Here is a 12,437-nt window from a genome sequence, read left to right as displayed (position 1 = left end):
AGAAGCCTTCCCAGCAGACGGCTTCACTCACAGCACCTGTGCTCAAAGGAAAGGCTGCCGGACGTTTTGGATGTCTGGGTCAAAGGTGAGCTTTGCCCAGGTCAGGGAAGCGGCTGATTCGAAAAGGTGTCAAGTCATAGGATGGTGTCAACTTCATGCTTAATTCATACAGGATCTTGCCCACAACGGGGGACAGCTTGAACCCATGCCCTAGAGGAAGAGGAGCAGCTTGTCAGGCGTCCTCAGAGACGGGGTGGGCTCCCTGGAGGCCCCGACACCGTCCCGAGATAGAGCCTCCCATAGGAGCACCCGTTCCTCTGACTTCCCGGCCCAGCCCCTTACACACTCAGTGTCCAGGCGCTGGCCCCCAGTGGCCAGCTAACACCATTTTGCCTGGCACCGAGCACCGGCACTCGCCTTTAAGGCCCCCCCGCATCTCCCCCTCCTCAGACTCACCCGAGAATCCGGCACCAATGATAATGTTGTCATACTCCGGGTGTCGACCAAGAATGAAGTGTTTGTCAGGGGTGTCCTAGAAAGAGAGTCACACCTGTGTCCTTGGAGGGCGGAGGGAGGAAAGCTGCAGGCTCAGGAGGGAGAGGGTTAGGCTGGCTTTCTTTCCAGAAAGAATGGGAATGCGGCACAGGAACGCTCTCTGCACGCCAGTGCCCCCTTTGGGTATGTCAGCCTTTCTCATTTGTCCATCTGCCTCTCTCCTCCACAGAGCTATGAACACAGTAGGTGCTCAGTTAATGCGCGTAAACGAACTTAGCCAAGATGCCTCAGGCCCTGGTGACATCTGTCTCTTCCCTTTGTCCCTAAGGCCCGCTCAACTAGAACATCTTGCCAAAAAATCTTTTAGAGCCCTTCTGGGAAACATAGCGAAGGACTGCCAGGCGTAAGTCTAGTTTCCTAATGAAAAGGCATATGAATAACCTCTAATGGGCCCTCTCTGGTGGAGGTGAACCGAACCACAGAAATTAACTCATTTGTCTCAAGTCACATCCGATGTCAGGAGTCGGGGAGAGTCAAGCCTGAGCGACGCTGGGCCGATCTGTCTCCTTCCCCTGCTCTCCGGGGCCGCCCGCCCCCGTACCGTGTACATGCAACGCTCCACCACGGCAGGCTCGGGCTCCAGGTCAGGTAAGTGATCTCTGACAAAGCGGCTCAGGATCTGCACGTCCTGGATGTCTGAGAAGGCGGTGGGGCAGTCCCTCTCCTCGGGATCGGCGTTGTTGCCGTGGTGATAGCAGACCTGGCTCCCAACCAGAGCAGGGTGAGTGAGCTGCGAGGGCCGGCCTTCCCGCACACCCACCCAGCCCAGGGGACAGACAGGCTTGTACACACAGTGCCCCCATCCATCATCCCAGCCTTCCCCGGTTCCTGACAAATGCTGCTTGCTGCCACGCTAGGTTGCCTAGTTGTTCATTCCCCGCCAACCCTCTGTGTGCAAAGGAAGGGCTCCCCTGGTGGGGCGCCGGGACAGCTGGGTGTCTTGCAATGCAAGTCGTGAATAGCGAGTAGAGGCCCACGGCCGCCCACTGCGATCTGAGGGAGTCCGCTGGGAACGGGAGAGCAGTGGCCCCGATCTCTGTGTGCACCCCTCCTGGCCTTCTCTCTGCCTTTCGCTCACCTTCATCAGCCCGGGGTACTCTCCGGAGGGCAGCCCATAGATGTGGTGGGGAGCCAGGTTGAGGTCCAGGCCCAGGAAGCACGGAAAGGCCTGGGACACGCCATAGCTTCCGGGAACCTTCTCTCGCCAGTAACACACATTGATCCGCAGGCTCTAGAAGCAGGGAGCGGAAGTGGGAGGTGAAAAGGGAAAGCCTGGGAACTCCAAAGACAACGCTGGGGTCTTACAGCCCTGCAATCCAGCCCGGATGCCCCACTCCACTCATCTGTCCCCTTTTCATCCAGTGCTCATGTCATTTGCGTGTTACACTATATGATGATGCACAAAAATCCCTGAATCTCTGTCTCTTCTCCCCTCTTAGTCTTCTCCTATAACTAACAGCCTTCCTGCTTTCTCTCCAGGAGTTAACAATGCCTTCTATTTATGGAGTGCTTACAAGTGGCCAGACGAGCCGTGGGCAAACTATGGCCGTTTGAAATGAATAAAACTATTGAAAAAAAAGACCGTACCCTTTTCTGTAATGATGTTTACTTTGAATTTATATTAGTTCACACAAACACTCCATCCATGCTTTTGTTCCGGCCCTCCGGTCCAGTTTAAGAACCCACTGTGGCCCTCGAGTCAAAAAGTTTGCCCACCCCTGGGCCAGACCATCTCCGAAGGGCGTTATGTATATCTTTTCATTGAATTCTCCAGCAGCCCTACCCCCCATTTTACAGGTTATACCACTGGAGGCTCAGTGAGGGAAACGAATTTGCCCAAAGTTGTCCACCAGTAAGTGGCCATCTGGCTCCAAGGTTTCTTCTCTTAAGCACCAACTCTCGGGCTTCCAGCGTCCCTTACCTGGAGAGGCAGCTCAAGTCCCAGGGGACGGAGGAGCCTGTTGGTCCAAGGACCTGCTGTGATGACCAAGCTGTTGGCTTGGTAACTCTTACAGGTGGTTTTCACTACAATCGGTAGCCCTGGTTTTATCTCCATCACCTTCTCTCCATCACACACTTTGCCTCCTAGCTGTCGAATTGCATCCTGAGAGGACAGGATCAGAGAAGGGCAAATGGTTATATATGCCGTTCACCCTGGTGGACCAAGAGTGCTTTGCTTAGGGCAGAAAGGAGTGCACATTCCAGACCTCCTCTCCCACATTGGCCAGACCTGGCAGGGTACACAACTGCCCCGCCCAAAGGTCAAGACTAAAGCCAGCATGGCGAAGGCTCTCACCCAGTGGGGGAAGGCGGGTTGGGGCATGACCGATTGGGACCCAGGATGCCCAGATCAGGAGCTGCATTGCCCCTAATACTGCACAGTCTCACCTGAAGGACCCTGAGGGCCTTGGCTGCATAGAGAACTCCTCCCGACTCTTCCAAGAGTCCCACTTCCCCCTTGGTCAGCCGAATGTTGGGGAAATGTTGCTTCAGTTCTTCAGATGAAAGACACTGGTGTTTCACCCCCAACCTAGACAAAGTAGCCTGGGTTGCCTTTAATTCTTGATTCTCCTTTACTCCCAGCAGTAGTAGTCCAGTCTGCCTGTAAAGAGAGAGAGAGAGAGAGAGAGAGAGAGAGAGAGAGAGACCTGAGTGAAGGTTTGCATCAGGGCCCTGGGCCATTCTCTCTCATTCTTCAACAAGGGTCCCAGGGCCAGGCATCAAGGAGAGTCCCAGCCTCCCATTAAACACACACACACACACACACACACAAGTGAAGTTATCTCAACTCTGCTGCAAGAATCACAGTGTTACTGAGCTGGTTTCCAGGCCATTCCCAAGTCTGCCCTTGTCTCTCACTGCTATCGGTTTGCTTGTTTCCCCCTCATCCCTCTCAGGACACCCATTCTGACTTTGAGGGCAAAGATCCTAAGTCCTCTTCTTTTGCCACACCTCGAAAGTCGTAGGTGTTCAATGAGTTTGATGTGATCTCTTCCCTTCCTCCCATCCCCTGACCCTATCTATTCACTATTTTCATCTTTACCCTTTACCTCCTCCCCCACCCCTGCTGTTTCTTTTCTCTGTCCCTTTTCTTGTCAGGTAATGTTTTGTCCCTTCCTTGTCTGTCTGTCTCTCTGTTCCTTCTTCGAGGCTGCGCATTTTGTGGAAAAGGTCCTACGTTGGGAGGTCTGGCTCTGGGGCCAGTCCCAGCATCCCCTGTAACCTTGCTCTGGTTTCTCCGGGCCCCAGCTTCCTCCTCTGTGACAATGTCTATTGGACTATTGGTGGTTCCACATCAATATGCACCATCGCCAACCCAGGGGCATGTGCAAATATCATGGGCCTTTTTTTTTTTTTTTTTTTTGGTTGTCACAATGCCTGGGGGTTGCCATTCACATTTAGTGGACAAGGACCAGGGATGCTAAACCTGCGATGCTCAGGCAGATCCCACCCAGATGCCAATGGCACCTTCATGCAGAAATGCCAGTCGATGGCCTCTTAAGGCCCCAGCAGTTAATTTAGTGATTCTACAATGTTGTTTCTCTTTATTCTTCCCTCTGTGCTTCCTACTCACTAAGGCAGTAAAAGCGGTCTCTCTGTAATGCTTCTGTCTCTCGTCACAAGAAACCAGAGATCCCCCTTTTTTTGTGTGGAAATTCATCTAAACAATGGAAAGGTCACTTTGGCCCTTGGAACCATTCCTGTCATCGCTCAGTTTCAGCAGCCGTAGTGGCCGGCATCAGCCTGGTACATCCTCCGGGTACCGCATATAAAGCTCGTAATAGCCTATAATGGAGTCTCATGGATATTACATGCTTCCAAATCCCACATTATCTGGTTGGGGGGATTAAAGAGAAGACTGGGAGGGGTTAGGAACACAGTGGGCCCCGGGGCTGGTGTCAGTACACAGAGCCACGCAGCGTGCCCAATTCATTTGCCATGGCCCCCGCCTACCCAGCGTTCACCACTGGTGAGAAAGCAGTAAGTACCTCTGCCTCTTCAGAGCTCGGCAGAGGAAGGATGCTAGAGAAATCCCCGCTACCAGCAGACGGCCTTTTTCCTGTGGCCCCAAAAAAGAACCTCAGGTGGGTGCTCAGCTGATGGAAACTTGCCTAGTAAACATCATGGTCAACAGGATAATTAAGAAGTCACCCAAGTGTATGTTCTTGAGCCCTTTTTACCCGATAGGGTTGTAGCTGGGTAGAATTCTGGGAAAGACTTTGGCTTAACCCCTCCCTATAGCAGTCAGATCGCTGGCCTGGAAGTAGAACCCATATCCTAACCCTGCCTGCAATGTATCAGCCTTGGTCTCTCATACGCTCTCAGATTTAGTTCCTTTCCCTTTCTCCCTCCTCACTGCCTCCCTCCCTTCCTCCTTTTCTTTCTTCCTTCCCTCCTTCTTCCCTTCCTTCCTTGAAATAAGAACCCCTCTCACAGGAATGTACAGTACAGGGGAAATGAATGCAGGCCAAGACAACAGGCGGATCTGCTGAATTATGAAATGCTGAGTGACGTTCTCATTCCCAAGCCGTCCTGTGGCGGGTGAGGCAGGAGCGCCCCATCCTGAGGAATAATCAGCGAGCTGGTTCTGCCGGCGAATGTAATTGTGCCGATCGTAATCATTTTGCTCCCGCTCTCTGCCCCTGTGGCATTTATTTCTTAGCCCAGATATTGATCTAACAGTGGGAAATTTTCCATCTGAATCGGTGATGCTGGACCCTCCCCTAGTCCGAAGATGCGTTTGGGAAATTCTCATTTTCCGTGGATCACGGCTGAGCTATTTGGCCTGAGGGAAACCGTGCCCTGCCGGAGAAGCGCCTCGGATTGGAGAGAGATTTTTTTGACCATTATGAGCAAATCGGAAATAAATGTAAAACACTGCCTGGAAATGCAAAGGCCTGTCATTATGGGAGATAGGTGAGAGGCTCCGGTGGGAAATGCTTAGAGAATTGGAAGTCAGTCAATCAAAACCGGGATGGGAGAGTGGGCCTCCTCACAGTATGAAGATAGATGACTTCCATGGGCAGATTGAAAATCATTTAAGTGCTTATTTTTTTTAATGGCTTTTCTAGATCCCAATAAACAGACTGCTCATTTTGCATCCATTTCTCGCCCCTGTGCCCTGGGCCTCCCTCTCCTCTTTTTGGCTCTGACCTAGGCAACAAAATTTGGGGAGATGTCACAGGAAAAAGAAATGCCCAGAAAATGACTGGTCGGGGCTGGCCTAGCAAGAAGGCACCCCGAGGGAGGCTGGGGGTTCAGGAAACCCTGGAACGAGTGCAGCTCCCAACTCTTCGAATGTCCTCAGCTGAGTACAAAGCATTTGGTACGAATCGCGCCTTCCTCCCAACCCCAGCTGGACCAGGCACGAGGAAGAGGTAATCAAAGATTCCTCCCAAGGCTCACATCAACTCGACGGCCCCACTAAAGCCATGGAGTTGGTGATTAGGGATTTCTCCCAGTTACTATAGCAGGACAGGAGGCAAGATGGAGTGGGGAGGAATTGGGGGGGAAGAGCAGACATCTCGCGCCACATCTGCCAAGTCCTAGGCCCGTCTCCAGCTTCCCCCTCTCTGGGTTAAAAGTACCAGGCAAGCCAGCTCTCAGAGTCACCTTGGGGAAGGGATTCAAGTAAGGACTGGGTGGTGGCTGCTGTCTTTGTTGGTGCTGGAGGAGCTCCTGGCGTTTCATCTTCTGTTCAGTGGGCCGAGGTGGAATCGGTTAACAAAGACCGCTCCAGGGAGGGGATGTGGCTGACAAGCCAGACACTTCGCAGACACAGGAAGCAGCAGCTGCAGAGGGGGCCACCAGGTTCTGCCAGCAGCTGTACTGCCTACGGCTGTGATCTTGTCTGATATTGTCAGCTAAGCAGGGGCAGCCGGGGTCAGGAGCTAGATGGTAGGCCTCAAAGGAAAAAGGCGGGGCGGGGCAGAGAGGGGCCACAGAGCTGGGATTTGCTGTTGCTATCACCGTCCTGGCTGTACACAGCACAACGATTCAGACCTTGTGATCTGACACATGTGTCACAGTCTGTTTCCAGAATGTATGCAAATACCCCCCGCTCACCCATGTTTAGTATGCCACTGTCACAGGAAGCGACAGAACAGAAGAAAAAGAATTGAGCAACTCCTGAAGGTGTTATTTTTTTCAAATCATCATCAAATAGCATTAAGTAAATGCATCCATATCTATCAGTTAGATTATGATATTGTGCTAGTTCTTCCAGAAGGACCTGTGACTATATGATCCACCGCGAAGATGATGGATCATTTAGAAAATCCGAATTAAGAACAACAGCCAAAGGAATTGGAATGGGAAGTATCTGTTCTGTGTCCCCTACTAAGTTAAAGAACCAAATAAATTAGTGTGCCTGAGGAAATTAGGTTAGCCATAGAAAGGACTTGTCAATAATAACAATACAGAACACCTAACACTCCATAGGACTTTTAAGGTTTTCAAAGCACATTCACTTTACTCTTCCTTTTTCATAATTGAGGCTGTGAGACATCAGAACGGTCTTTTAAGGAGGGCTATGTCTGTCTCTGTCTTTAAATGTACCATACGTTAGCAGTCTTCTGATCTGGGATGATTTAGCAATAAACTTGTTTGGAGACAGGGGGTAGACAAAGTAACCAATTTGTGGTATCTTCTAAACCAGGGGGCCAGCAAACTATGACCCGGGGGAAATCAGGCCTGACATTTGTTCTTGTCATAAGCCAAGATGGTTTTTGTATTTTTCAATGGTTGATAAAAAGCAAAATTTCATGACATGAAAATTGTATGAAATTGTGTCCATACGTAAAGTTTTATTGGGACACAGCCATGCTCATTTGTTCACATATTCTCTGTGGCTGCTTTCACACTGCAGTGGTAGAGTTGAGTAATGGGCAAAATTCAGTAGTTGCAACAGAGACCATATGGCCTGCAAGACCTAAAATACTATTTGGCCATATACAGAAAAAGTTTTCCAAACCCTGCTCTAGACTATAAGAATTCTGTGATGTGCACTAATGGGTTAAGGCCCTGACTACTCAGTAGCAACCCTCTAATGAAATTTAATGAGAATTAAATGAGTTAATAATATATCAGGTAGTTTTAGAACAATTTGACGTTCTTACTATAAGCACTAAATATGTGATGATGATGATGATGATGCTTTGTCTAAGCCCTTTTCATACTTATTCTCACAACAGCCCCTGAAATAGTTATTATTACTCCTACTTTACAGATGGGAAAACTGAGTCTCAAAGACATTAAACAATTTGCTCCAAACCACACAGCTAAAATGTGTCAGCGCTGATATCCAAAGTCCTGTCCTCCTGCCAAAGAAGAAGATTATGAAAATATGAGCATCTCCTACCCAAGGGTGCCTTTCCCTCTCTCCCTTTCCAGCAGCCTTTCCCCTTGATGTTCTTGGTTGCTGCATCCCATCTGTCTCCTCCTGCCCTACTTTCTCCCTGGCTCAGTTGAGACAGGATGTGGCTAACCCAAAACAGGTGAGAGGAACTGCCGTTTATTGAAGAGTGCTAGGCACTGGGCCAAGTATTTCACAAGTCTCGTTTAATCCTCACAAAACCCTGTGAGAAAACATGAGACACAGAGAGGTACAGAAACTTTCCCAAGGTCACATAGCTGGTAAGAGGTAGAGCACAAAGGCAAATTCAAGCCTTCTGACTCCAGACACTCTTCTTCTTTTTAAAAATATATTTTTATTGATTTCAGAGAGGAAGGGAGGGGGAGAGAGAGAGAGAGAGAGAGAGAGAGAGAAACATCAATGATGAGAAAGAATCATTGATTGGCTGCCTCCTGCACGCCTCCTAATGGGGATTGAGCTCGCAACCCGGGCATGTGCCCTTGACTGGAATCGAACCCAGGACCCTTCAGTCTGCAGGCTGACGTTCTATCCACTGAGCCAAACCGGCTAGGGCCAGACACTCTTCTAACGTCTCTTTTAGTTGCCTCCTTGACTACTAGGAAGAAGTTTGCCCTCCAAGGTTCAGCATTTCTTTTAGCACAAGAGACTCAGCAGTATTCGCAGATGGCTGACAGACAGGGGTCCCTTTGCCAGGCCACCCCTCAGCGGGACATGCTCCTTTATTTGGGTGCTGGGTGCATTAGCTGCCTCTGGAATAAATCTGTAATTAGCTGCCCTTGCTGTATTTGCATAATGGATTTCACTTTGTTCTCAAGTTAATGGTGTTTTCGCAACAGAACAGTAACCTCTTGGTTCCTGTCCATTAAAATAACTGCCACCCTGTAGGGTAGAGCTAGAGTTTTGTAGGAAGTTCAGTTAAGAGCCATAGAGATCAACCATAAAAATAAAAAAGAAGGGGAAAAAAGAGTCACAGAGAAGATGGGAGCGGAGGTGGTTGGGTGGTTCAAGTTCTCTGTGTATCACAGGCTTTCTTCCCCATGAGCGTGTGAAAGGTCATTTAGGAGGGGGCCTTGAGGGTTGTCATGGGGGCAACAAGGAAAGAGCTGCAGGCTCACTCCCTGGCAAGCAATGGGGTCTGAGGAGCAGCCCTACTTGGTTCTATGGGAGGAGGCGTTCAGAGAGAATAAAATGGATTTATAGGGGTCACTCTGGGAGTTGGGAGCTGCACCCAGCATGAAAAGTTATGATACTAGTAGGAATATAAAGAATCAAGACAGCAGCCTCCTGTTCTATAACCATCCCTGCCCTAACAGAATCTCAGAAGGCTTCATGGAGATATAGACACAACCTCGGCTAGCCTTGGACACATGGTCTCAACCCAGCCCTGGAACTCAGACCCCGGCAGGAGCCATCTGGACCTGTGGGTGACCATAACGGTGAGCAGAATGCTTCCATGTGACTGGCACTCCCCTAGGCCCCGTGTCCCTCCATGGCATTTCAAGTGTGCACGGCACTGCTCCCTCACATCCTAGAAGCACCTCCAGGTGCCAGGCCCCATGATTCAAGGAATTCTTCAACCTGTATAATTGGGTTCCAGCTTCGTGCTCCAGCTGGGCCCATATCTGGTAGCACTCATCCATCATCTGGGTGTAAAACTCTTCAGGGTATGCCCTTCGGATTATCCGGCTCTGCCCGTGGGAGCTTCCTCGGGAGTGTGGTAGAAAGAACTGGAAGTGGAAAACAAGAGAGACAACTGAAGCTGTTACCCTTTGCCCTCCCTCGCCCTGCCACGCCCACCCCACTCCCTTTAAGAGCCAGTTCATCAAGTCAACCAGGAGCTGTCAATCAAGAGCACTTATTCTTCAAATATTTCCATACACTCTCCCTTTATGACCACGTTCCTGATCTGGCTGTCAGAACAGAAGTTCTTCGGCTTCCTTTTTTGCTAACATCATTCACATCCCCGAAGCCCCTTTGTTAGTGTGTCTTCAGTCATCCTGCTGCTACCCCATCCTACTTAGAGGCGCAGAGAAGCAGAATTAGAAAGGGCCTTTGAGATCATTCTAGTCTAGCCCCTCATTTCATGGACAAGGAAACGGATGCTGACTATTTCCCTGTGGCTTCGGATCACTCAGGACAAGGAAACCACTTGGGATTTAGCAAAAAATAGAGAGTTGCCTGCAAGGTTGAACCAAGAATCCCTCGGGCTTTGAGAAAAAATGACAGAGAAATAAAAAAAGGTTTCCAGCCCTAGCCAGTTTTGCTCAGTGGATAGAGCATTGGCCTGAGGACTGAAGGGGCCTGGATTCGATTCCAATCAAGGGCACCTGCCTAGGTTGCAGGCCCAGTCCCCAGTAGGGGGTGTGCAGGAGGCAGCTGATCGATGATTCTCTCTCATTATTGATGTTTCTATCTCTCTCTCTCCCCCTTCCTCTCTGAAATCTATTCCTCTCTCCCTTCCTCTCTGAAATTTCCAACCAATCCAGCTTATTACCAAGAAGAATCAACCAAACCAGGCAGAAGGGGAGGGGAGAAATCTTTGGCAGGTGAGCCGGGTGGACATGTCCTGGGAAGAACCCTGTAGACAGGCAGGCCCACCCGCATGTGCCTGGTCACGGTAGACAGCACTGCCTGGGGTCACCTTTTCTATAAGGAAAACTAAGACCAAAGCCTTATTTCCTGTGCATCCAACAGGCGGCTGCTATTATTCGGAGGCGGCAGAAAAAACAGAAGCCCCCGCTGGGTGCCAGGGTGAGAGGCCAGGAATGTGCAGGGAAGAATCCTACCTCTGAGGCTGACAAATCAGCCTTGCCTCGAGACAAAATTAGCTTTACTTAAGGTTACCCAAAGCAGAACTGATTCTTTTTCTGGGCCAGATCAACCATTTCGGCACAGAAGAGATAGCAAGAAGGAAGAGAACAGGGCCTGGGACACTTCTTGATTAAGGGCAGGAACTGGGCTGATGGTTTCATATTTTGAGAAATAGGACTTAAAAATACATATCTACTTATAGTGATAAGAACTGAATGTAATTTCATAAAAAAGCTGAGATCTTCTAAAAAAAAACAACCTTAAAAATCCTAGTTACTTTTCTTTTCAAGAACACGATTTAGCTTCTGCTCTATAATGACAAAGGGTATCTTTGCATTGTGATGATGCACACACCAGGCAGCTAAGCTACAGATTGCACAGAATTTGTGATGATCAGGCCCTTTGGCCTGGCCCCATAGCCTGCTAGCTCTGGAAACCTCTCTCTAGGGGAGAGACAGGGACAGTCCCTAAGGTCAGGAGCACAGAGGGGACACAGTACCTGCTCCAGCAGGAGAACTCGCTTCCCGTGTTTGGCCAGGTGGTACGCAGTGAAGCAGCCCTGGATGCCAGCCCCGATCACAATGGCATCGCAGAGGTCGTTCTGAGCAGCCATGATGCCCACTTAGCCCCACAGCCACAGAACCCACACACAAAGGAGAGGGCGAGCAAAGCGGGGCTCTGGGCTGAAGGAGGAGGAGTAGGGCAAAGTCCAGCCTGGTCAGCATTCCCACAATCCCCTGGGGCGGTGTCCTTCTCCCCTCCCCCAAAGCCTGGCACCGGGCTCGGCCTGGCCTCCCCTGCAGAGCAGAGCTGGGTAGTCTGATTTGTGAGGGTTAACCCAGCTCAGCTGCCAGCCTCACCCTTTCATCTCTCTAGCTTTCTATTCTTGGCTCAATTATTGTCATGCAAATGGCTCCTTCCTTTGCCACCTTCCTGTCTCATTATGATCTTTGTCTCTGGGACCTCGGCCCTGGAATTTCAATGCCTCCTAGACCAAGCTGGGCACCAGGAATGCTGCCTCCCCCTGCTGGCTTTTCTCTCTTCAGCCTGGTTTCCTTTGAAGATTCTAGAGGGCCAAACGAAGAACTTGGCACTCTGCCCAGGATAAGGTCCACCTCCCTGGGGGTGGTGAGGTCAGGGGGTAGGTGCTGGGGCCAATTGAGAGGGCAGCCTTGTGATTATAAAATTACTCTCAGCGTGTTTTACTTTCATTTTGTTTAAAAGGAGAAGAAGAAATGATCCTGAACAAATGGGAAGGACAGAGTGAGAGGAGCAGGCTTCTCCTGAGCCACAGTCAGGGGGCCAGGCACCAGCCCAGGGCATGGAGGGGCCCAGGCAGCGCTCTCTCTGGGCTAGGCAGTGTGCTAAGTGAGTTCTCCCACATGCATTTGGGACGGAGCCAGGATGGGTAGGGCCTAATTCTCATATGATTTGGCGGTCCTCTTTAAGAAAAGGAAAAGGAAAATGATGAATACAAAATTAGGTGCTAGGACTTGGAAGAAACCATGCAATTAAGGAGCCCCCTGGTTGACGTTTCATTAGCTTCACGGTAAAACTGCCTCTGCATGCATTGTCCTGCTTAATCCTTACAGCCCTAGGCGCGAGTATTTTTATCCCCACTTTTGGCAGGTGAAAGATGGTCCCAGGTTCTCTGTCACTCCTCCCATCACAGGCTCTGTGATTGCTTGACCAATAG

General features: G+C 50.2%; 1 protein-coding gene and 1 long non-coding RNA gene across 2 annotated transcripts in view; one reads left to right on the top strand and one right to left on the bottom strand.

Annotated features, from left to right (window-relative positions):
- The window catches only part of PIPOX (pipecolic acid oxidase), a 12,301-nt gene extending 625 nt beyond the window's left edge, over nucleotides 1-11,676 (bottom strand). Inside the window, exons 1-8 of the mRNA XM_006768048.2 lie at nucleotides 11,241-11,676; nucleotides 9,509-9,657; nucleotides 2,944-3,157; nucleotides 2,477-2,659; nucleotides 1,634-1,786; nucleotides 1,097-1,255; nucleotides 457-532; nucleotides 37-210 (exon numbers count right to left, since the gene is read on the bottom strand). Of these exons, the coding sequence (XP_006768111.1) occupies nucleotides 80-210; nucleotides 457-532; nucleotides 1,097-1,255; nucleotides 1,634-1,786; nucleotides 2,477-2,659; nucleotides 2,944-3,157; nucleotides 9,509-9,657; nucleotides 11,241-11,354 (1,179 nt within the window). The 5' untranslated portion in view covers nucleotides 11,355-11,676 and the 3' untranslated portion in view covers nucleotides 37-79. The remainder of the gene's footprint in view (nucleotides 1-36; nucleotides 211-456; nucleotides 533-1,096; nucleotides 1,256-1,633; nucleotides 1,787-2,476; nucleotides 2,660-2,943; nucleotides 3,158-9,508; nucleotides 9,658-11,240) is intronic.
- On the top strand, nucleotides 3,164-10,884 carry LOC107183806. Its single transcript, XR_001514602.1, has 4 exons — nucleotides 3,164-5,472; nucleotides 5,714-5,933; nucleotides 9,244-9,366; nucleotides 10,417-10,884. It is a non-coding gene; the product is annotated as an uncharacterized LOC107183806 (long non-coding RNA).
- Nucleotides 11,677-12,437: the final 761 nt, after the last annotated feature.

This window comes from Myotis davidii, unplaced genomic scaffold (genome assembly GCF_000327345.1).
Source record: "Myotis davidii unplaced genomic scaffold, ASM32734v1 scaffold363, whole genome shotgun sequence".
NCBI lineage: Eukaryota > Metazoa > Chordata > Mammalia > Chiroptera > Vespertilionidae > Myotis > Myotis davidii.
This window is presented reverse-complemented; position numbering and strand designations above follow the sequence as displayed.